General features: G+C 36.8%; 1 protein-coding gene across 1 annotated transcript in view; it reads left to right on the forward strand.

The window, feature by feature from the left end:
* LOC143716181 (low-density lipoprotein receptor-related protein 8-like) overlaps positions 1 to 25,261 on the forward strand; it is a 111,369-nt gene that overhangs the window by 66,491 nt on the left and 19,617 nt on the right. Inside the window, exons 5-13 of the mRNA XM_077208480.1 lie at positions 8,549 to 8,941; positions 12,786 to 12,908; positions 13,325 to 13,447; positions 17,699 to 17,818; positions 18,318 to 18,443; positions 20,400 to 20,571; positions 23,266 to 23,493; positions 24,264 to 24,382; positions 24,521 to 24,660. Of these exons, the coding sequence (XP_077064595.1) occupies positions 8,549 to 8,941; positions 12,786 to 12,908; positions 13,325 to 13,447; positions 17,699 to 17,818; positions 18,318 to 18,443; positions 20,400 to 20,571; positions 23,266 to 23,493; positions 24,264 to 24,382; positions 24,521 to 24,660 (1,544 nt within the window). The remainder of the gene's footprint in view (positions 1 to 8,548; positions 8,942 to 12,785; positions 12,909 to 13,324; positions 13,448 to 17,698; positions 17,819 to 18,317; positions 18,444 to 20,399; positions 20,572 to 23,265; positions 23,494 to 24,263; positions 24,383 to 24,520; positions 24,661 to 25,261) is intronic.

Here is a 25,261-nt window from a genome sequence, read left to right on the forward strand (position 1 = left end):
TTTAGTGGAAAAACGCCAACTCAATTCATCAATTCAATTTAGACACTCAAAAGTAAAAGAAATAGGGAAAATAACCAAAGAAGAATACATACACGATTGGCAGATAAAGGTCACACAATTACATAAATTACAATATTTCCACAAAATAAAGTCCGATTATAAATTGGCACCATACCTGACTGATATCAGTAACTATGGTCAGAGAAAGCTCCTGACAAAGTATCGCATTAGTGACCACAGTCTGTGTGTGGAGACGGGCCGACACAAGCAGAGCTGGAGAGAGAGAGAGCTCAGACTGTGTTCACACTGCACTGATGGAGTCGTAGAGGACGAGCTGCACTTCCTCACCGAGTGCAGCAAGTACAAAAACATCAGAGACGCTTATTTTACACAAATAGCACAGATTATACCTCAATTCCAACAAGAGAGCCTCATAAACAAACTGTCTTATATTTTGGGAGAGAAAGAAGAGTGTATTCAGCTGGCAGCGCAGTATGTGTCCTCCTGCCATCATATGAGGGAGAAGGGCTGAACCCTCTTTCCCATTAAACTGCTCTCTGTACTTATTTTTGTTATTGTATATATTTTTGTTATTTTATTTATTGTGATATATTTATGCATAATATTGAAATGTTTTTTTATTTATTTTTTTATTGTTCACTTTTATGTATCTACATATATGTTTATATATTACTATTGCTTTGGCAATATTGTGCTACTTTACACAGTCATGCCAATAAAGCTCAATTGAATTGAATTGAATTGAGAGAGTGAGTGAGTTAGAGTGAGAGTTCAGTGAGTGAGTGAGTAAGAGTGAGAGTTCAGTGAGTGAGTGAGTGAGTGAGTGAGAGTTCAGTGAGTGAGTGAGAGAGTGAGAGTTCAGTGAGTGAGTGAGTGAGTGAGTGAGAGTTCAGTGAGTGAGTGAGTGAGTAAGAGAGAGAGTTCAGTGAGTGAGTGAGAGTGAGAGTTCAGTGAGTGAGTGAGAGAGTGAGTGTTTGTTTTATTATTTATATACAATATGTTGATGCTTTGGCAACATTGTGTTACACAGTCATGCTAATAAAGCTAATTTGAATTGAGTGAGAGAGTTCAGTGAGTGAGTGAGAGAGTGAATGAGTAAGAGAGAGAGTTCAGTGAATGAGTAAGAGAGAGAGTTCAGTGAGTGAGTGAGAGAGTGAGTGAGTTAGAGCGAGAGTTCAGTGTGAGAGTTAGAGTTCAGTGAGTGAGTGAGTGAGTGTGAGAGTTCAGTGAGTGAGTGAGTATGAGAGTTCAGTGAGTGAGTGAGAGAGTGAGTGAGTGAGTGAGAGAGTGAGAGAGTGAGTGAGTGAGAGAGTGAGAGAGTGAGTGAGAGAGTGAGTGAGAGAGTGAGTGAGAGAGTGAGTGAGTGAGAGAGTGAGTGAGTGAGTGAGAGAGTGAGTGTGTGTGTGAGTGAGAGAGTGAGTGAGAGTGAGAGAGTGAGTGAGAGTGAGTGAGTGAGTGAGTGAGTGAGTGAGTGACAGAGAGAGTGAGTGAGTTAGTGAGAGAGTGAGTGAGTGAGTGAGAGAGTGAGTGAGTGAGTTTGTGAGTGAGAGAGTGAGTAAGTGAGTGAGTGAGTGAGAGTGAGTGAGTGAGAGAGTGAGTTTGTGAGTGAGAGAGTGAGTGAGTGAGTGAGTGAGTGAGTGAGTGAGTGAGTGAGTGAGTGAGAGAGTGAGTGAGTGAGTGAGAGTGAGTGAGTGAGTGAGTGACAGAGAGAGTGAGTGAGTGAGTGAGTGAGTGAGAGAGTGAGAGAGTGAGTGAGTAATTAGTTACTTGAGTTTAATTATTTTTCCAAAAGACATTGCACAGTGTTGCAGTTTTTGGTTATTAAGAAAAAACTCCGTAGGCCGAAAGTGCAAAACAAATCACAATTCCAGGGCTGCCAACTCTCACGCATTGAGCGTGAGACACACGCAATTGACCCAATTCTCACGCTCTCACGCCACACCCCCGATTTCTCACGCTTAAGTGTCAACCCGGTAGGTAAAATGCCTGAAAGATGAGTTTATCTATATATCTACTTGTTGAGCCACTCGCGATCGACTAGTTATACCGCAAATTAGTTAAATATCCCGTAATCTAGAGTAAAGATATTGTGCTCCAAACCGCGCGCACGGCAGAGGTAAGCGAGCGAGAGACCTTGCGTGTGCAGACCCTCTGCAGTTCTCTGACTTCTGTCTGATCGTAACTCTTTTGTCATCATTCAGTATCCATCATATCCCTTGCTGTACATAAATTAGACTTGCATGCACTGTAACAGAAATACACACCTTGCTAGTACCATGCTTCCCTCCTCTTCAGATCCTTCCTAATCACCAGCGTTAGCAAGCAGTGGGTAACTTATTTAAGTCAATCTCTTTTTGGCGTTTGGTTAATTGAGTCTTTCATGTATTGAATTATGCATGATTCTCCTGAGCAGGTTTGATTATCAGCCCCTCTAGAAGCTCAAATTGCTCATCATGTAAAATCACATGCAAAACCCTCTCAGCATTAGATTTAGTCACAGGCGGTGTGCTACGCTAAATTACTGTTTACTGACAAACGTCACAGTTCAGCTCCTGTACCTGATCGATTAGCTGTTCAAGACACAAAAAGATATCTTAGGGTTTATGTTCATAGTACTAGCATGATTCTCACTGCATACTCTACTTTGTAGTGTACTCTAAATACTGCTTAGTAAACACTATTGTTCAAAAGTTTGGGATAGGACTTTTATGCTCACTAAAGCTGCATTTATTTTATAAATACAAAATAAAAAATACAATAAAAAGTGTAATAATGTGGAAAATCACAATTTAAAATAACTTTTTACTTTAACATATTTTAAAAAGTAATTTTATTCCTGTGATCAAAGCTGAATTTCTGCATCATTACTCATGTGAATCATTCTAATATGATGATTTAAAGCATCCTTACTGAACAAAAGTCAGCAACTAATAATTACTAATAAATAGTTGCCTAGTTAAGTATTAATTACTAATTTATTTCTAATTATTAAAATAATAAAAAATGTAAAACCCCAAAATTTGAATGGTAGTGTATTATTAAAAATAGTATGCAACAATAAACTTTTCTAACACTAATATACATTATTGTCACATAATCTTATTACGTCTTAATACATTTTTACATGCGTGTTTAATTATGTGAGTGTCATCTAGTTGTAGTTTTAGAAAGAAAAATATTTTGCATTTCAAATCCAGTCAAGTATAAAAATTTCTTTATTTTTGACATTCAAATCAAATGAGTTATAAAAAAGTAAAAAACACAGGTGATGGTACTTATTGAGGTTTATTCATGACACAGGAAATGGAAGGTCAAGTGCAATGCATTGTGGGATACAGTATGTTATTCGATATGCTTAGTTATTAGTATTATAGTATTCCATGCAAGGTTTCATTGCACACAGTATACATACCATATAAAGCAGCAATAATAAGTACGGCGGTATGCTAGCATGCTATTTCAACCATAAATATGGATAAAATACAAGTCGAGCTCTATTACAGTATGTGACATTCTTGAGCTTGTACTGTATATAGTATAAACTTGAATATTCCTTCAGTGTTTCATATAAAACCTGAATGTTTGTTAGTTTGTTGTTAGTTTTTTTATACATATAATCTTTCCACTGGCAATAATTTGCACTACCTTCTTAAAATGTTCCGTCTTGTCGAAGACTATTCTATCTTAGACAGCTGCATGGAATTACTGAAATATTTTTGGCCCCACTTTTGAGTATATATATATATATGAAAACCCACAAAAAAACATTCACTGTGGTGAATTATGTGTTCTTTCAGTGGGCACTATTAGACACTAATGTGGGTGGATTGGTCCACCATACCTCTCTCCCCTCAGGCTGGACATGGCCCACAGCTTCACCTCCACTAATCAGAACCTCTCATCATCACGGGCACGGCAGTGTAGTTTCCAGGGAACTGGGTCAAACTGGCTCCGCTCCAACATTCACCACTCCCGGGTCTCCTTAGAGGCACTGCTGACTGGGATCCAGCTCAAAGCTATAGAAAAATCAATGCATGCAGACCGATCATTTACTCAGATTCCAAAACCTAGCCAAGCATATTCATCATTTCCCCCTGCCTTTTTACCCTGAATACATAGTATACTAAGAATTGTTTTGTCAAAATGAAATCAAAATCTGACTATCCTGGTCGTATTGTTCAAAATTTATTGCCCCATGTCAATCAAAAGAAAATGTAATAATTTGGTTCAGTTCTGGAATAACTATCCTTCCTGAGGTCACTTTTTGTTAGGTAACCTAAAAATGTTCTTCATTTTTTAAGTGATTTTTTTTATCTTCCTATTTTATTTTAATATTATTGTTAATTTTAATTGAAGTAATTTTAATGTCATGTGTCAGATAGAAATAGCTCCTTAAAATTTCTTGTGTATTAGTCATATATTTATAATTAATTATAATATAATAAAATAAAATAAAAATTTGTAACCTTATACGTTAATAATATTTTTATTTTTGGGGTCAGATTGTTTTTTTTTAGTTTAATTTTATTCAGTAAAGATACATTAAATTGATAATAAAATAAAGACTTAAAATGTTACAAAAGTTTTATTTTCAAATAAATTAATTTCTTTTGAACTTTCCATTGATCAAATAATCCTTTGATTTCCTTCCATTTCTTATTATTATCAACAATATTGATGATTAATATTAATAAATGTTTCTTGAGCATCAAATAATCATATTAGACTGATTTCTGAAGGATTATGTGACACTGAAGGCTGGAGTAATGATGCTGAATATTCAGCTTTGCATTACAGGAATAAATTACATTATATACAGTACACTATTTGGAAAAGCATTTTAAAATACAAAGACATTTTTTTTGCATTAATATTTTATAGTAAAATCAAATAAAAATAAATGCAGCCTGGGTGAGCATACGCACTATGTACACCTGCCTTTATGTGTAGGCTGTACCCCACAATAGAATCTTCATCCTGTTTTCCGGCATTGTTTCAGGAGGGCAGTAATCCTCCACAGTTCACCGCATAATTGCATTTACATCTGATGTCAGTCTGGAATGGAACGCTCCTTGTAGTGGACATCAGTTGTTTTCGATCCTGGTCCACTGGTCCACACTTTTTGGATGTCTCTCTTTTCTGACACACTCAGTTCAGTTCATGAAGCTCTCTCCTAAGGTGTGTTCCAATTGACTGGGTCCCTACGCAATGTTCACTGCTCCCTACTCCCTGAGCACAGGATATCTGTTGAAGTGGACTTTGCTGACAATAATCGCTCATTTGGAACTCCATACACCGTTATCAAAGAAAGGCAACGGCGAGGTCATGCAGATTATGATATAACATAAATATTGTAATTTACTTTACTTTAAAATGTCTCATATCAAAATCATAATATACAAACAAACATTATATATGTAATAATTATAATTAAAACATGTTTATTACATAGACTACTTGTATATTTAACTGGCTATTGCAGCTACTAATCGACTCACTTAAGATGGCGGCCCAGAATACCCTGTGAAGTTCACTTCGCAGTCCACTTACGTTCGAATGGAACACACCTCAAAATCAGGTTTGTTTAGGGGGAAACACAAAATGTGCCGGACCAGGATTGAAATCCCGTTGTGTACATCAACCAATCAATTTTCAATGGAATTAAGTCTTGGCCTGTATGTTTGCTCAGAAATGCTTCACATGTCATTAGTAAAATGGGATTTGCATTGTTTTGGATGACTGCAAATTAAATGTAAAGTCTCTTTAGAAATAAGCAAAGGTTAAATTCGGACCGTTCTGGAAAAATAAGGCAAATTCTAATCTGAAACAGGGTCAGATCATGAGGATTATACATCACTGTTTGTTGTACTATATGTCCAAGTGCTGTAGGAATTTTGCTTCCTGACTGGAATAAATAAATCATCTAAATGGAGGGAGTTTTGGCACAGTGATGATAATTGCCTGTTCCCACACATTAATCTGCACTTAATCTAGGCTAATCTCAAGCCAGAGGCCTTTATACTGGAGCTGCTCACATGATTCACAAATCTCTTGTACATACATTAAATAAAAGACTGGGAAATAGGATACATCCAGTTGGAGCCTATAGAAAGATTAGGCTATTAGTTGGTTTGCCTAGACAAATAATAGAGATTTGTTTAAATCTGTAAACCTATAAGTATGACTATGAGCTATAGTAGTTGTACTAGTTGATGCTTAACTTAGTAAACACCTCTAACTATTATAAAACAATCTGTAAATTAAACTGATATTTGTTAAAATGTTAACATTTTTGTTTTTGGTGAATATGACCACACTAACTACAAGCAAAATGCCTGCAACCGTTCGGTAACCGTTGTACCTTGTCTTTCCTAATTTCATGTCTCCCTCCCTATTATACTCCCTATGTGTTCTACATATCTCTACCATCAAACCTGTTTCTCAGAGATCCAATTAAAATCCTGCCTTTGATCTGCAGGTCCTTCACTTTATCTTTATTTGATCTCTTAAGACCCCTTTATTAAAAACAAACCCCATCTCTACTGATCTCTATTTGAATTATGTGTGTGTTTGACTTAAATCTCCCAATAAGAATTTAAATGGATAGTTCACCCCCAAAATGTACATTTGTAAAAGTCATCATTTACTCACGTGTTAATACAAACCTTGTTTGACTTGCTTTCTTCTGTGGAACACAAAAGAAAATTATTTGAAAAGTACCTCAGTGTTTTTTTCATCCCGTACAATAAAAGTGAATGGGGCCCAATGTTGTTTTGGACTCCACTGACTTTCATTTTATGCAAAAAAAAAAAGAAAAAAAACTGACCTGAGAGTGAGTAAGTAATGAAATAAATTTTATTTTGGGGCTGAAATATCAATTTAAAGATGCCATATAATGCCCTTTTATAGTCTCGATTTTGTCATTCCGTCTACTAGAAAAGATTATCATGTTTGAATGTTCAAAAACAGTTTTGACATTGTTGCAGCACCTCTCTTCCCAGTCTGTCAGTAACAATCTGTTTAGTTCCTGTCTCTATGAAGCCCCTCCTTCCAGAAAGCTCAATGTGCTCTGATTGGTTGGCTGGGCCAGTGTGTAGTGATTGCTTTGAGCAATGGCTTTGAGCGTGTTTCGGAAATGTCACACCTCTTACCATAACCGTGTAAGACTACAATGAAGGCGTTTCAGGGAGTTCAGAAACAGTTCTTGCTGATATACAGAATAACTCCCTTTGGAGTGACTTTGAGCTTTGTAATTTTGCAGACCATTTTCATCTTTTAAAAAAACAGCAACATTACACACTAAAGTAAGTTGAAAATGTCAAAAAGCATAATAGGCCCTCTTTAAATTGAACAGATATAGTCCACTATATAATGAACAAATCTGTAAATGAATTTTGACTCTGTTTGCTTTGAGTTTGAGTATTGCCAGGATCTGATTCTGCAGATTTCTGACGTGTGCTCAATATTCATGGGGTCGCTATCCGTTTCTCTTGCCCCTCTCATTCCTATCGGGTAACTTTCTGTGAGCCCTGTGTGCTTTACTTTCCCGCCCCCTCTCACTTCAGCTGCTATCTGTCTGCTCCACAGACACAGGATACATGTGTGCCGTTGAAAAGTCTCTAAACCTGTTAGAAGCAAAAAAAATGTGGGTGGGATGATAATAACATCTTACAGTACAAGTGAAGTTCATTTAATTCGCAAAATAAAATATTAAATAATAATATACATTCCTCTAACATACAGATACTGCTATGTATTCATCCAGTGTTACTGTTCACCCTGTTTGTCTTTTGGATTTGTAGTTTTGAATTTATTATGTAGTATTGATTTTTTTAAATGTTATTTTACTTTCTAGCGAGGTCCTGTCAAAGTATGTTTAGAATTAGGTCTGTTCAAAAGTTTGGGGTCGGTAAGATTTTTTAAATGTTTTTGAAAGAAGTCTCTTATGCTTAAGGGTGCATAAAAAAATCTGTGAAAACAGTAATTTTGTGAAATGTTTTAACAACAATTTGAATATATTTAAAAACAAAATGTAATTTATTTCTGTGATGCAAATCTGAATTTTCAGCATCATTACTCCAGTCTTCAGTGTCACGTGATCCCTCAGAAATCATTCTTTAATATGATGATTTGCTGCTCAAGAAACATTTATTATTATAATCAATGTTAAAAACAGTTGTGCTGCTTAATATTTCTGTGGAAACCGTGATACATTTTTCAGGATTGTTGGATGAATAGAAAGCATCTATTCAATGCATCCTTGCTGAATAAAAGTATTAATTTATTTAAAATATAAAAATCTCATGACCCCAAACTTTTGAACCTTATGCGGCCTTATGTCTCACACGGGACGAAGAGGATTTTGAATAGTAAATACTTATAGTACCATTAATAACTCAGTTTCAGTGTGTTTTGTAATAACACTTAAAGTCTTTTCGGTCTTTTCCTTTATATTTCTTCATCTATACCATCTATATTCTTCATCTTCATTTATATATCTTCTTCATTTCTGTTTTCCTGTCCCCAGATGCCAGGTCCTGCTCAGCGGGGGAGTTCCAGTGTCGTAACCGTAAATGTTTAGCACCGGTCTATGTGTGTGATGGTGACGACGACTGTGGAGACGGCAGCGATGAGGAGAAGTGCTCTCCACCCACCTGTGGGCCGCACGAGTTTCGCTGCAACAGCTCCGAGTGTGTGCCTCAGCCTTGGACCTGCGACGGAGACCCCGACTGCTCTGACGGTTCTGATGAGTGGGCGGTGCGATGCGGGGGCGGGTCCGGTCGACCGCTTCCTCCACCCGCCCGGAGACTGCAATGCAGTACTGGAGAATTTCGTTGCGGCAGTGGGGAGTGCGTGAGACTGACCTGGAGGTGTGACAGGGACCCTGACTGCAAGGACAAGTCGGATGAGGTGGACTGCCGTAAGTGTGCACCATCACTTCTTCCTGTAGGATCTCACTGTACAACATAGTGGCTCCCTTTATTTGACAACAATTGGCTTTTTTTTGTCAGCTTGTGTTTTAGTTGGGACTCATTTTAGCAAAACGATTGGTTCAGACAGTTTACTTTAGGGAATAGGTTCATTCAAATGGTACTTTGTGACGTAGTTGTGCATCTCAGACAAATTTTTCACCTACTGAACTTGTTGGATGCTATATTGATATACAAAAAACAAACACTTGGCATCACCACCACATTTATGGAAGAATCTCAGCAGGATCGAATCCTTGCGAGGGTCACACGACCCCAACAATGTTTCTGAAAGGCACGTCATACTGACATATTCCGATGAGAATTAAATTCCCTCAGATATTGTAAGGTTTTGCCAACGATGGAAAGCGACAGTTCTAGGCAGATCATTTTTTCTGACTGCCTGCCATTTATTATCAATTCCACCCACACAAAGACAATTCTTATTGTGGAAGCCATTATTGCCACATGAGTCAAAGCATTTGGTGGGGAGACAGACTTTAATCCAGTTCGACAGTGATGGAAGGCAAGCACACACATTTTCATGCACGTTTGCAGTATGTTAGCCAAGTGTTTGTGCATCCGTGTAGAGTACAGTATGTTTCTGAGCTTACAGTGCACTTAATACATAGAAAGCCCCCTGCAACATTGTTAGGTTAACTGCTGCTCAAGGGTGATGCTCAAGGATGTACAGTAGCAACTACCCAGCACAAGCTATTACAGCATTTCATTTTGTGCCACATTTTAATGCATAAACAAGGATTTGGCATACAGCTACAGTGGAGGCATGTATAGTACACTGCCTTTGATATTACACAGCTTGTGTAAAGAAAATGTAATTATTTAAATCAAATAAAGAGATATTTGAAAAACCTAAGGTTCTCACGCATCAGGCAAGCGTGATTGAGCTTCCGTTTACCATAAATGAAATCTGTTCCTCATACAAAATAACTGCGTCTCTTCAGAAGGCTTGGATTAAACCACTTGAATCATATGGTTTTCTAAATATCTTAGTGTTCAGAAGATGAAATAAGTCTTATGGGTTTAGAACAATAGCCCTTGAAATAACCCTTTAAGTTTGTTCACTAAATTCAGTAATTCATTTTTTTCAAATAATAATTCAGTTTCTACCGAGATATCAGATATTAGGCTAATTAAATATTTGCTTAGTTATCACTAAAGTTGACTAACTTGTTCTAGATCTTTGACATTAGCTTGTTCCTTTGTAATAACCTTCATAGAAATAAAAAAAACCCAAAATCTCATATCACAGTGATTTAAATAACACGGAAACAGTATATGTTGCATAACCATGTAGTCATTCACATTTTTTGATAAACCAATGAATTGTGTTGTTTTTTCTTTTGGATATTTTAGTTTTTCGTTGGATTTTATGTATACTGATTTAATGTACACAAACCAAAAGGCTGTGACTATTCATAGCAAATAAAGTATGGCCTCAGTTCAGAAACAGCTGCATCACAATAATTTCCGAGATTCAAACAAATGATACATTATTAATTTGGTTGGACAAATCACATATCTGAAGCTGTTTTAAAAAGCTGATACATGTAAATCTGACCATACATCAGAATTTCTAAATGAATGCATTTCTACCACCGGGCACTAGTTATGGTATCGCACAAGATGGGTATGTTCACAATTTAATTTCATATATACCAGCAATGACCTTGATGTGCATCAGAAATCAGATTTGTCAAAATTCTGTCACATCATCTCCGCATCACATCATTCCCTCAAAGCTTGGAAAATTCAAATGTCACATCTCCGCTGTCGTGCTCGTTCCCTAGGCACTTCTGACAGAATGGAGCTTCCACAAGGTGTCTGTTATCTAACATAGCAGAAGAGCGTCTTTGGTAAACAACAAGATCCCAGGAGTATAAACCGACCTCAAGATCCCGAGAGTCATGGGAAAGAGACAAGGTGCCCAGGAGAGGGCCTGATTTTAATTACGATGCATTCTCGTTCTCTGAGGTTGACTTCATGGGCCGGATAAGTTCACATAGTGCTTGTTTTAAACCTGGTTCCTCTTTCTTCATCCCCACTGTCAGGTAACATCCAGGTCAATTACGATGTCACTTTGCCCAGGCCGGAGGGAAATTGGGCAAGCAGAGGTTGCTAGGCAACTTGAGAACATGTCCTTGAGCATCTTAAAGCCCTTGAAACATAGGGAGGGTACATCTACCACAGACTGCTCTATAATCACATTAATCCCTTGTTCTTATGCAGAGTTTCAGGGGGCTTTACTTTGAACTTCATAATGGGCAATATTGTTTGTGTTCTCAGATGTGTTTGCATAATTAAGCCTCTGTAATTCAAAAGCAGCTCTCCAGAAACACTCTCTAAAGAGGAACACTTTAGTATTAGATCACGGTTATGTTTTTAAAGATTTTCTTGGACTTTGAAAGTGCCTTCAAACTGACATCCCCACCACATAAACGTTTAAATCAGGTCGGATTTGTCTCAGATCTCACTGCAAACAGCTTCATGTTGCCTATTGAAAATGTTCTGTGGAGTGTTGTGCCTGTGTATTTGGGCTTTGTATAAATGTACACACACACACACACACACATTTTGGGTCTTTTCATAGACATAATGATTTAATACTGTACAAAACTGTATGTTCTATCCCTCAACCTTAAAGGGGGCCTTTTATGCAAAATTCACTTTATAAGGTGTTTGAACACAGATGTGTGTCCACAGTCTGTGTAAGCAATCAGCCTATAATGGTAGAAATCCACCCACTCCTTTTTTTTAAATCCCCATAAATCATGAACAGTCTCTCTGAACGAGCGGTTCCAGATTTCCCTACCCATGACTGTTGATGATCTGCCCAGATCCCGCCCTGAGTGAGCCGCAGCGGTCCATAGAAAGTCATTGAAGTGTTATATATTTGTGCAAATCATTTTACGCCGGGCTGCTTCACAAACGAGGGTCACAAAAGTTGTTTCTGAAAGATTTTTAGATTAACATGACGGTATTAAGAGTCGTTGAGTTAAATTATTTTAACTCCACTACATCATTCAGAAACGTTCAGTTGCGTTCTAAAAGTTGTAACTTCATCCTGAGTCTCTCAACCAGTATCTGACTCCTGTTTGAACCTACAAGGCTGTCACTTTCTGGCATTTTGGCTGCGTGAGATTCTCTAGTTTTGTTGTGGCCAAAGCACAAGCTGTAAAGGCTCCGCCCTCTTCTGGATAGGGGGCCGAGACCAGCAGCTCATTTGCATTTAAAGGAACACACACAAAAACAATTTTTATTGCTAACCCCCAAATAGGGGGGACACACAGACACACTCTGGGGACAAACTTATATTATATCTTGTGAAAAGGGGCATAATAGGTCCCCTTTAAACCCACTCTTAAACACAACCTCTCAGAAAACTTTCTGGGGGACCAAAAATGTCCCCACAAGATAAAGAATTTATGGTACACGCATATATACTGATTGATAGATACTGTAGATGTGTAAGAATGAGTGAACTATCAGTATTTTGTGAAAAGACTTTAAAGGGTGATTCTGGAGGTTTTCAGAGGAAGAAGTGTGACTATGCTAGTAACATGCATGTACTTTAAATCATCGAATAAAAAATGGGTTGGATGTGTATGTAAAATGTTTATACATTTTTTTTACTGAGTCACGGACTACATTTGTATTCATAAGGGTGTTACCAATTATGAAGCTCCAAAGCATGTTCCCTAAAGATAGAACCTCACGAAGGTCTGTTTGGAGTCTGTGTGTCAGGGTTTGGCTGATGTTTGTGCTCATCTGCAGCTCTGCTTACATGCCGACCTGATGAGTTCCAGTGCGGAGACGGATCCTGCATCCACGGCATCAAACAGTGCAACAAAATACACGACTGCCTCGACAAAAGCGATGAGGCTGGCTGTGTCAATGGTACGTCTTTGTGTGTGTGTGTGTGTGTCCTTTCCACAGATCTTTTGTGCTGCTTATTCAGCAGGGCGAAATGTTTCCCAGAGATCAAATTGGTTCCGCCCTTTAATGCGACACCCTTCAAAGTTTAATGAGTGCAGACCTGTCTCCCCATAGCGGAAGCATGTCCTGCTCAAAGAGGGCTGTGTCTAAGTGGTAATAGGCTTTCATGTGTGGAAATAAATTGGCCAATCCTTTTGAAAATGGCTTTTATTCTGAAGACGTGCAGAGACTTCACCTAAATGACCCACGTCTGTTAAAATGCCAGTCTATATCTCTGCACTGAGGACTTCTGAGTTTTTATGCTTGTGTGAGGAAACAAAACAAAATTGAAATCAACTTAACAAATCACCTGCCATCTGTTCTGTAACATGCTATAGCCACAAAGTGTGAAGGACCTCTGAAGTTCCTCTGCAGGAATGGGGAATGCATTGATGGCAGCAAGGTGTGTGACAACGTGAAGGACTGCAAGGATCGGTCAGACGAACCCAAGAAGGAGTGCAGTAAGAAACCGATTTGTTGACATACAAAGCAAAGAGCTGTAAAATGAATGTGTATAGTTTAGTTCAGATTATTTGGTCTTGGAAAAATTTGATTACAAATATTTGAGTCAATACTGAAACCTCTGACTTGGGATTGTACATCTGAGACACTTTTAAGTTTTACAAACGTTCTTGAGGTTTGTGTGTCAAGTGTTGAGGGCTATGTAACATTCTAAAATTATTTCCCAGAAAACTTTGTTTTGTAAGTGATTGCACCTTCTGAAACTATGCTTGCATAGTTCACTTCACATATTAATTGTTTTATAAAACTATATACACTGACAAGCCAATACATTATGACCAGTCACAGGTGAAGCTGATATTGTTGATCATCGCTTAAAATGGTCACATATTAAGGTCTAAGTAGGTTAGATGGGAAGCAAACAATCAGTTCTCGTAATCAGCATGTTGGATGCAGGAAAAATGGGCAGAAATAAAGATCAGAGCGACTTTGACAAGGGCCAAATTGTTATGGCCAAGCAACTGGGTCAGAGTATCTCTGAAACGAGTGACAGGGTGTTGGGCGCCCAAGGCTCATCGATGCATGAGGGCAACAAAGGTTATCCCGTCTGGTCAGAGCCAACAGAAGGTCAACTGTGGCTGAAGTCACACAAAATTTTTATGATTTTAATGGGAGGAATGTGTCACAACACACAGTAGCCGCAGACCAATCAGAGAGCCTATGATTAAGCCTGTCCACCGCCAAAAGTGCCTACAATGGGCATGCAAGTGTTGGAACTGGATTTTAGAGCAGTTGAAGATGGTCGTCTGGTCCGATGAGTCCCTTTTTTCTTTTATATCACGGGGACGGCCTTGTGAGTGTGTGCCATTGAGTGTGTGCCAGGATGGACTGTGTAATGACGACAAGCCGGTGGAGGGAGTGTGACACTCTGGGCAATGTTCCGCTGGGATGGGCCATTCATGTGGACGTAAATTTGACACAGGCCACCTACCTAAACATTGTTGCAGACCAGGTACAGCCCTTCATGACAATGGCGTTCCCTGGTGGAAGTGGCCTCTATCTGGAAGGATAATGTAACCTGACACTGCCGACATTGTTCAGGAATGGTTTGAGGAACATGATGAAGAGTTCAAGGTGATTCCTCAGATCTCAAGCCAACTGAGCATCTGTTGACCAAGAAGTTTGATCAACTCACAAGACTTGAAGGATCTGCTGCTAACATCTTGGTCCCAAATAACAGGACACGTTCAGGGCTCTTGTAGAGTCCTTGGCGAGTCAGTGCTGTTTTGGCAACAAGATCTTACAGCACATTCATGAGTTCACACTTACAAATAATCAGATAGAATAAAAGGTATGCGTATTTGGCATGCTGTCCGAGGGGAGGGCTCCGAGCTCCGAATTTTGGCTGAACCCAGAGTACTCCCCCCGTATCTCTGGTTAGGATAGTAACCAGGCGAGTGTGAGGAGACTGGGTGGTGGTGGGATGTAGAAAACGCATGAGCATAGGTGAGTTGGCTCTGTGCATATATAGGCCTCATCTCTTGCTGATTGGTTTGGCAATTCCTAGCGAACTTTGTTAATAAAACATAATTTATATAGATGGTAATAATGTTCTGGCTCATTACTGTATATGGAAAATGATAGATCAGTTTATTGTGTTACCAAGTGAAAATTGGTTAAACGAGAAATCTGTAGTTACCTTAAAAAAACTGAAAAAACTAAGTAAAGTTAGTTAGTTAGCTAGTTAACACAATTTTCTAGACAAATATTTGTCAGAACCTAAAAATCTCAAGCTTTCTCAACAATTACTTTTTTACAGTTTATAAACTTATAACAGGCATTGACTAAAAACCACAAATATCTCTTTTTGAATTTTTGGAATCAAACGTCTTTATTTTCTTTCTAACCAATCTTCTGTCTGAACCACCAGTTGAAATATTAAGATATATTTTGCAGACATTTCTTTTATTTTTGCTCATACTTATCATATGGGTATCATTAATCATAGGGATGATACGTGAAATCATTCTGTTTATTGAGGTGAAATAAGCAGATCATTCTGTTTATTTGCAACTTCACAGCAACATGCTAAAAAAGCCCACAATCAAATGGGTTACCCAGGATGCTGCTGAAGAACTGTTGAAAGTGTTTCGTAATTTATACAGCTGTTCAAAGAGGGAAGAGAAAACATGATTTTTTTTTATATTCATTCTCACACTCATATATCCCCAGCACTATCTGGGGCAGAGCTGACGTATCACCATCTTCCTCTGATGAATAGAAGAAAAGCTTCCAATAGTCTCAAAGAATTCATTAACATCAAAGAGGAATGATGGCCTGTTGAGGCTGTTCCAGAGATGTGCGTTTGTATGTTGTCTCCTTACCAAACCTGCACCCTTATCCTCCTCCCATAAAGCCACCTTCACCCATGTGCCACAATAATCGCAGTCTCCAGAGAAAGAGCTCATAACTCTGTCTTAATGGCCTCTGTGTCTTCTTCTTTAATCCAGACGCCTCTGCTGCTCATTTGGCATATGGCTGGCTCCAAGCGACATTGCCTTGCCCTAAATCGTTCACTTCCATGTATTTTGTCAGGATGCCAGCACCTACTAATAAACTCAGAGAGCTAGAAAGAACACCTGGTCGAAGAAAGCGAAAGCACATTGTTGCTCGTTTCTGGCCCACATAGCGTCTCAACATTTTCCCTCATTCAATTTTTGTCCACAGAATACTCAATATGTTCATTCAAGCTCTCAGACACAATATGTTCCTGGGATTCAACTGCAAATAATGCAACACTAGCTTTCCACAGACAGTCATGAGATGATTCAGATCCTGAAAGTTTCAACGCCGTCTTAATGCTCTCTTTGTAATGTCACTCGCACTCGTGTGTGTTTTTAAAACGGACCCTTGGGAATGTAGATGAGGTATGAAGCTGGTAATTGTGCTGGATGTATTCACTTTTATACTGCCACTCTCACTCACACACAGATTGCTGGATGAAAGGAAAAAAAACGTATGACTAATAAAATGTGTGATTTTAGATCATGTTTCGAGAAACCAGGATTCCAAGTTTTCCAATAGCCTAATGAAGCCCCAATGGTATTTAACAAGTGGAACAAATTGAAGTGATACAAAAATTATTTCTGGCAATATGGAAATGTGTTTAAGTTATATTACTACACATACTTAACACTAGTTATTATTACTAAGAGCACGCCTGTTACAAAAAAATACGAGTGAAATTTGTTTTCAAATTGCTTGTATTTTTTGTATTCAATTAAATGAAATCATCATGTGGTAAATCATCTCTTGCATGTGAAAAAGAAGTACACTTGATCAAACTTTTAAAAAGGGCACTTATTACCAAAATATTATACTCTAAAAATATGTACTTAAGTGCAAACTACATTTTATGTTTTATGACACTCTGACACTGACTAATTGCATGTTAATTGTAATTAAATAAAAAAAGCATTTTAAATGTAAATTTATATTAAATGCATTTACCTGAACTTTAGAGTGTTTTTTCCTACCCACTTAAGTAGGATTTAATTACATTCTTATATGTGAATTCATAATTATTTTGTCTTTGAAATATTGTTGAAAGTTTACTCTCGAATTTATGGGAAACTGAAATATACTTTGATGTCATTTGTTGAAACTGGTATGTTATATTTTTAAAATGATCTGTAATTACACATGTGTAATACTAATGATGAAGTTGCAATTTAGTACGTTAAAAATATACTAACTATAAATGTAATATCCAATAACACAGTTAAACTTTTTAGTCAAGCACTTTACATATGCTTTAGTTAGTTGACATAAAAATAAGTGTAAAAAAGTATGATAACAGATTATTAAAACATAATGACTTAAAGTGTACTTTAAATGACAACTTTCAACATTATTACAAATTGCACTTTTCAAAAGTGTTAAGAAACATTAATGAAGGGTGTACTCTTTTTAAGTACACTTAAGTAGCGTTTTATTTAATATTGTATTATCTGCAAGTACAGTTTTTTTTAAATATACTTTTTTAATTTAAGTACACTACAATTGCTCATTCAGTGCAATTAAGCATACTTCATTTTTACAAGGGATAGGTTCTTATGCTTTAATACAAAGGAAATCTGTTTTTATTTTTTTTATTGTGCATTAAATTGATATTTGTGCTGTCCAAAATATCACTTTATCTAGGGTGTTAACAAACTCACATTTTAAACCATCCCTTCTCTGTTTCATAGGTTTTAATGAATGTTTGCTAAACAACGGAGGCTGCTCACACATCTGTGTGGATCGTCCCATTGGATACGAGTGCCAGTGTCCTGCTGGCTATAAGCTCCTGGACAAGAGGACATGTGGAGGTCAGGCCTGACTCAATGATGAGATGACTTTGACAGTAAAAGTAAAGCTGATATAATAGACTACTGCACTAACAGTTGCACTCATTATTTTCAAATATTACATCTTGCTAGTTCCAGGTTATGTATATTTTAGTGTGCTGACGCCACTTAAAATAAGTTTCCACACGAAGATTTAAAAATCTGCTTTCCGAGACAGGAGGAGAGATGTTCTGACGTTTACTATGTACAGAATTGTTCAAACTCAAAAGTACTTGAAGTTTTAATCCGAACAAAGCTAATCTGAGATAAAAGCATTTGCTGGTACAGTAAACATACAGTCACTGCAGTACAGTATGTGCGAGCCCTGATGAATATGAGAACAAACTTTTATTTTTTTGTATAAAATTTCTATTCACTATTCTGTGTCATAACAGCCTCCTTTGTACCATACAATGTAGCCATGATATTGACCTGTCTTGAGTGAGTGATCATGCCTGCAGTGTATCTGTCTACTCTGCAGATATCGATGAGTGTGAGAACCCCGATGCCTGCAGTCAGATCTGCATCAACCTGAAAGGGGATTTCAAGTGTGAATGTCACCCGGGGTATGAGATGGACCCCGTAAGCAAGACCTGTAAAGCCGAGGGTAAGATATATATTCTATAAAAACAGATGTTTATGATGGTTTAATAAAAGCCAAAATTAAATCTGTTCATCATATTAAGTGTCTCTTCAGAAACTTTGGACTAAATCGTTCAATTGTGGATTAGTTTTAAGATTTTTGATGCGTCAAAGTGGTAGTTGCGTAGACTGTCAATGGAGGGACAGAAATCTCTCCGAATTTATTAAAAATATGAAGATGAACAAAAGTCTCATGGGTTTGGAACGACCTGAGGGTGAGTAATTGATGACATAATTTTCATTTTTGGGTGAACTTCCCCTTTAAATGTAAATATGATTTTTCAAAAAAATGCTGTTCTTCCTGTTCATCAAAGGATCCTGAAAAATGTATCACGGTTTCCACAAAAGTATTAAGCAGCACAACTGTTTTCAACTTCTATTATAATAAGATGATAATGTTTCTTGAGCACCAAATTGAATGATTTCTAAAGGATCATGTGACATTGAAGACTGGATTAATGATGCTGAAAATTCAGCTTTATAATCACAGGAATAAATTATAATAATATTTCACAGTTTTTTACTGTATTTATTAATCAAATAAATGCAGCCTTGGTGAGCTTAAGAGTATAATATGTGTAATACACAGTATTTAGAATAAATAAATATACAAATGCATGATATATATTACATATTATTTATACATATGTATTTAATTGTTAAAAATAAACTTTGAATTGCCCTCAATGGAGAAAGGTCTTTGCAGCCCAACATTGGCGCTTTACACTGACCCATTTCAGCTGATCATCTTACATTAGATCACAATGTAGGATATGTGTTCTTTAAATCATTTTTTAATATTTGCCAGCACATTTCATTCAGCTACTGCAGACAGTCCAATTAGATCTTATCACACGACTGACTGCTACTTGCTGTACCCTCTACGGCTCATCAGCCTTCAAGTTGAAGACACAGTCCCGGGGTGCTCAGACATACAGTGTGTGTGATGAAGAAATGCAACGCTTAACAGTTTTTAAGAAGGATAAAGATAAGTGAATCCCACAGAGGCCTATTGCTTCTCTTTCTGTGACTGGAGTTAATGTGATCTTTATGTATGCTCTCAATCTACAGTGTAAATGTTAAAGATGTCATTCTCTCTGTAAATGGCTTTGCATATATGTTATTGTTAGCAGACACTGCTTATGCTGACTGTTATTTATCAATCAATGTGTTAATTTAACGTAGTTCTACAGGAATATTCTGGGTTGCATACAGGTTAAATTATATCGGCAGTATCTGTGACGTGCCCATAATAGTTTTATATGAATTCAATTTGTCCCTCAGTTTGTAAAAAACAAACAAACTGATCGTACAGCAACATCTGAAGCACCTCAGCAAAATATTTATTTTTTCAAATAATATTTATTTGAGTTGTGATTATGAGTTTATAGATGAAATTAAACGAGATGAGATGAAAAGACAGTGTGAATAGTTCTAATTCTTTCTAGTCAGTTGTCTTTAAAGATTAAATGTTACCTTAATTTTTATGCATCCAAATGATTGTGAAAACTATTTAAGTTGCAAGACAGATTATATATATGTATAATATATATATATATATGTGTGTGTGTGTGTGTGTGTGTGTGTGTGTGTGTGTGTGTGTGTGTGTGTGTGTGTGTGTGTGTGTGTGTGTGTGTGTGTGTGTGTGTGTGTGTGTGTGTGTGTGTGTGTGTGTGTGTGTGTGTGTGTGTGTGCATGTACCTGTTTTGTAATAAATTATTTTATTTATAATAATTTCTTATGTCTTTAAATAAATATTTTAAAAAATACTAAAAGTTTTTATAAAAGTGTGGTAGTCAGTAACCTCAGAAAATGTTTTCATCATTTGCAACTTCCTGAAGAATTCACTCTCTCTCTGTTTCAAAACTCATTAATTACTCTCTGTGATCATCTGTCCTTGTATTTTTTTATTTTTGTTTAGGAAAAAGCCCTTACCTGATGTTCACGAACAGGCACGAGATCAGGCGAATTGACCTGGTGAAGAGGGACTACACACAAGTGGTTCCTACTCAGAAGAATGCAGTGGCCATTGATATAGACGTCGCTGCCAACCGCATGTTCTGGTGTGATCGTTTTCAACACAAAATATACAGGTGACCTCATATTGACCTTTTAGTTATGCTGTAAATATGGAAACTGTTTGGATGTGCACTTAAAAGGGAGCCGTGGCCATTGCTATGAGAGCCTGGCTTCATTTAACAGTAAATTGCTGCTTCACATGCTTGTGATGTGTTAATTATTTTGAACTCTGGAGATACGGCTCCATTTATTTACATATCTCTCCCTCACACTTACTCTCTAGACAGCACACCATTGAAATCATTCTAATGAGATGCAGAGAGGCAGAAAAACAGCACTTAAGAAACATTTTAACTGCCATATTACAGAAACAAATATTATGTGGGTGTTCCATTCAAAAGCCTGTGTTCCTTGGGAATATGTATGTACACGGTAATCTTCAAAAGTCCAGGGTCTTATGCTCACCAAAGCTGCTTTTATTTGATTATTGTGAGATATTAATACAGTTTTAACAGTCTATTTTAATAAATATTATTGTAATTTATTCCTGTGATGCAAAGCTGAATTTTCAGCATAATTTCTTCAGTCTTCAGTGTCACATGATCCTTCAGAAATCATTTTAATGTGATGATTTGCTGCTCAATAAACATTCTTATTATTATCAATGTTGAAAACAGTTGTGCTGTTTAATATTTCTGTGGAAACTTTTTTTTTTTTTTAAACAGGACTGTTTGATTAATAGAAAGTTCAAAAGAACAGCAATAATAAGAAATAGATTTTATTTTAAATAATAATGATATATTACATATTATTGTTTTTATTTAAATGTTAAATATGTGTGTGCTTTTAACACTTTCATCAGAAAACTTTTTTTCAGTGTATTTTCAGTATAATCACAGGCACAGCAGCAATGACAAGTTATAAAAACAAAATACAAAGGGGCTAAAAAGTGTATTAAATAGTTGACGATACTAAAACTTTTATAATATCGCCATTTTTTTTTTATCAATACACTGAGAGTCTCTGATGTCCATCAGTAAAGTGTCCATCATTTGATCCCTTTAAAAAAGTTTTGGCTTCGGAAAAGTTTTTATTTTGAACACGGTTTGAAATGACCCTGCAACATGACTGCCATTACCATGCTTGTTCTCCCTTCAAAGTGCCCTGTGTGGGCATCAGGTCAAATTTAATACAGGATATCTCTTGACCATTGCCATTTAGCCGTTACAGATTCATTTAAAACTCCCAAAAAACCTCTTGACTAATTTTTCTACAGTCCATCTCAATCCTCCTAATTGCACATTCCATTTGATCTTGCTAATTGGGGACATTCACTTTCCTAATAATAGACACCTCTGCGGCTGCCCAAAATGAAATGGTATCTTATTAAATGGCAGTACTCTGCCCCTGCCCTCGCTCTCTGTCTGTCATCTGTCTCTTTTGGACTTATAACTGAGGATAAAGTGCCAAGTCATTAGCCGTAACTGCTCCGCTGTGAGCTTGAACTAGTTTTGGATGATATGGAAGCTGACACTTATGAACACGTCAGATGGTGTGAAGATCATGTGATCTGTGAAGTTTAGTTTGAGTATTAGAAAGTGATTTTAGACAATCAGAACATATTTGATTATTATCATACTGTAAATATAAGGAGTGTTTTTTGGACCAATGAGATTCTCATCAAGTGTCAGACAAAATGATTATGTTTATGGTTATTGCTGTTTACTGCATACTGCAGTATGTACTATTTTTTTGTAGATGTAAAGATCTAAACTACGCGACATACAAAAATAAACTTTTCCAACTATAGTATCAGTACTACATTATCTGGCTCTCCAATACATATTTTATGTGATTTTGAGGATTTCACATTGTAATTGTGAATGGGATTTCTTCATTTTGGTGACTACATGACTTTTATATGATTATGATACTATGATATATTTCTAAGAAATAATAATATATACTATTTAAACATTTTTTTAAGGAATTGCATTGTTTTATCGAGGCCTTTCACATTATTTTGATATCAAGACAGTTGTACCATGCTGACATTTTCTAAATCAGTTACACAAAATCACAAAATCTAAATCAGTTACACAAAATGGTGGATGTAAGATGCAAATAAAATGTGCATAAAAAACATGTAGTTGGCTTTCCGTTCATTAGTAGTGCAAACAAACTTTTTGTTTGAAAAAAAAGATTTGCTTGTAGCTTTGCTTGGTTTTCAAAAACATAAAAAAAATGACAGACCCCAACTTTTGATTGGGAATATTTTTACGTGAATTTTGGAATAAATGCTGGATTGGAATGAAAACCAAGAAGTAAATACAATTTCTGAAATGTGCTTAAAAAACATCATGTATAGTCACTGATTGACAGTCCAAAAAACTCATTTTACATTCGCCTATAGCTTTTGTCTGCTTTTGTTCAATACAAACACTGTTAAAAATAAATGTTCCATTTGGGGGTTTTTATAGCAGTGCCATAGAAAATCCTTTCTCCAATTAAAGGTTCTTCATGGAACCATAGTTGCCAATTAAGGTGTCAGTTCTATGTCATTTTCAGGGCAGTTCTGAAGAATTCAAGGTTGTATGTGAACACAAATGTTCATTTCTGCAGTGATCCAGGTTAGATCTTTGTGGAAAAAGGATTTTTCCTCATTCTGTCACGATATATAAAACAATCACAACTGAAGTTATTTGATTTGACTAGTGGACCCAGTGTGTCTAATAGCAGGAACTCTAATTGTCTGCACTTGTCTGCAGTGCGTATATCCACGAGGCGAGCGACCCGTCTCGACACGTTACTCTGATCGACTCGGATCTGCATTCTCCTGAAGGGCTGGCACAGGACTGGGTTCAGCACAACCTCTACTGGACCGACTCGGGCGACAGAACCATCTCTGTGGCTTCAGCGGATGGCAGCAGGAGACGCGTGCTGATCAACACCGATCTGAGCGAACCACGGGCCATCGCTGTGGATCCAGAGAGAGGGTGAGCACATATCACGCTCTACACTGCCAGTCTAAAAAGCAAAACCACAAAAGACCAGACTGCCTTTAAAGGTCACTGAAATTATAAGAGAAGCTTTCAGAGACATGCACTTGGAGGCTGTGGAGTATAAAAGAGGAAATGTTATTGAATTCTACAAATCCGTAGAGATAACCTGACCACTATATGAATAGCTGCAAACATGCTGTTGTTTGCTCACAATAGTGAATGGCACAAAATAGACAAACCTATTTTAATGAGTCATTTAAGACTGTTCGGCGATAACCTTCAGCTCTGACACAAAAAAAGAACAATTTTATGAATTCTAACAATGCCATGTTGTGAGAACATGAATGTGAACAAACGTGAATAAAATAAAAATGGAAAACATAAAAATAAATGACAATTCAAAACATTAGTATAATAATAGTAAATAAAGAATACTAATTAATAAGGGTGTCTTTTCAGGAATTACATTGTTTTAGTGATGCTTTTAGATTCATTTTGGCATCAAGACAGTTGTACCCTTACATTTTCAACCCTCTCAAAAAAATATTAAAATCATTTTGTATTCAAGTCACTGTATTATGAATTGCATTTTTAATGTATTTTTAAACATCACATACATGTTTATCACGGTCAACGTCAACATTCAACTCAAAGCCTTTTCACTGTTACAAAGCCTTGTTTTATTTATGGAGTTTCAAACTCAGTAACAGTAATGATTTTTCTTTGTCTTTTCTTTTTTTCTGGTGAACACTTTGTCTTCACAGGTTCATGTATTGGTCTGACTGGGGCATCAGGGCCAAGATTGAGAAGGCTGGCATGAACGGTGTTGATCGGCAGGTGTTGGTGTCTGAGGACATTGAGTGGCCCAATGGAATCACACTCGGTAGGAATTATGGTCCTTCCTTTCTGTTATTTGCGCTCTAAGTCTAAACCATTTGAGCTTTATGCACTCTTATGAGTCAGTAAGGGTGATCTTCAGTGTCCAGGATCTTTGACAGTAGTGTTGTGTCTCTGAATGCAGATGTGGTTGGTAAGCGCTTGTACTGGGTGGACTCAAAACTACACCTGATTTCCAGTGTGGATTTAAATGGGTCCCAACGCAGGGTCATCCTGTTCTCCAGCGAGAGACTCGGCCACCCTTATGCCCTCGCTGTGTTCGAGGTGAGTGAGCCTCCTAAATACCTGTGTCTTTGTTTCTTCTATTTCCACACAAACTGTATGGGTGTGTTTACATGCCTGTGATTAACACCAGCTAGTCAGTTAATGTGTGTGTTTGGTCAGTAACTTATAGCCGAGTTGGCATTAAAGCCTTTCTTATTTTCTACTTTGAGATTTATTTATATGGCAGCATTTTCAGAGCTGCAGGACTTGTTTTCTTCAGAATTACAGTTTTAAAGACCAGATCAAATTTTTTAGGAGATTTGTGGCTAAAAACCAAAAACATCTATAATCTATAATTTTTAAAAGATTTTTCAATGATAAGGTGTGATGCAGATATTAGGAGGGAGAATATCATGCTGATATTTATATAATGGAGGTTAATGACGAATAAAAAATGAAAAAAGATTTTCAGTTTTAGAATTCAGTTTTTTAATGGATCTTTAATGTTTTTGAAAGAAGTCTCTTAAGCTCACCAAGGCTGCATTTATTTGATTAAAAATAAATTCCAGTAAAACAGTTATATTTTGAAATGTTATTATAATTTAAATGAACTGTTTCTATTTTAATATACACTGTCTACTTTATTAGGTCCACCTATTCA

The sequence above is a fragment of the Siphateles boraxobius genome, unplaced genomic scaffold (genome assembly GCF_051911475.1).
Source record: "Siphateles boraxobius isolate OS27281-9 unplaced genomic scaffold, OSU_SipBor_1 1, whole genome shotgun sequence".
NCBI lineage: Eukaryota > Metazoa > Chordata > Actinopteri > Cypriniformes > Leuciscidae > Siphateles > Siphateles boraxobius.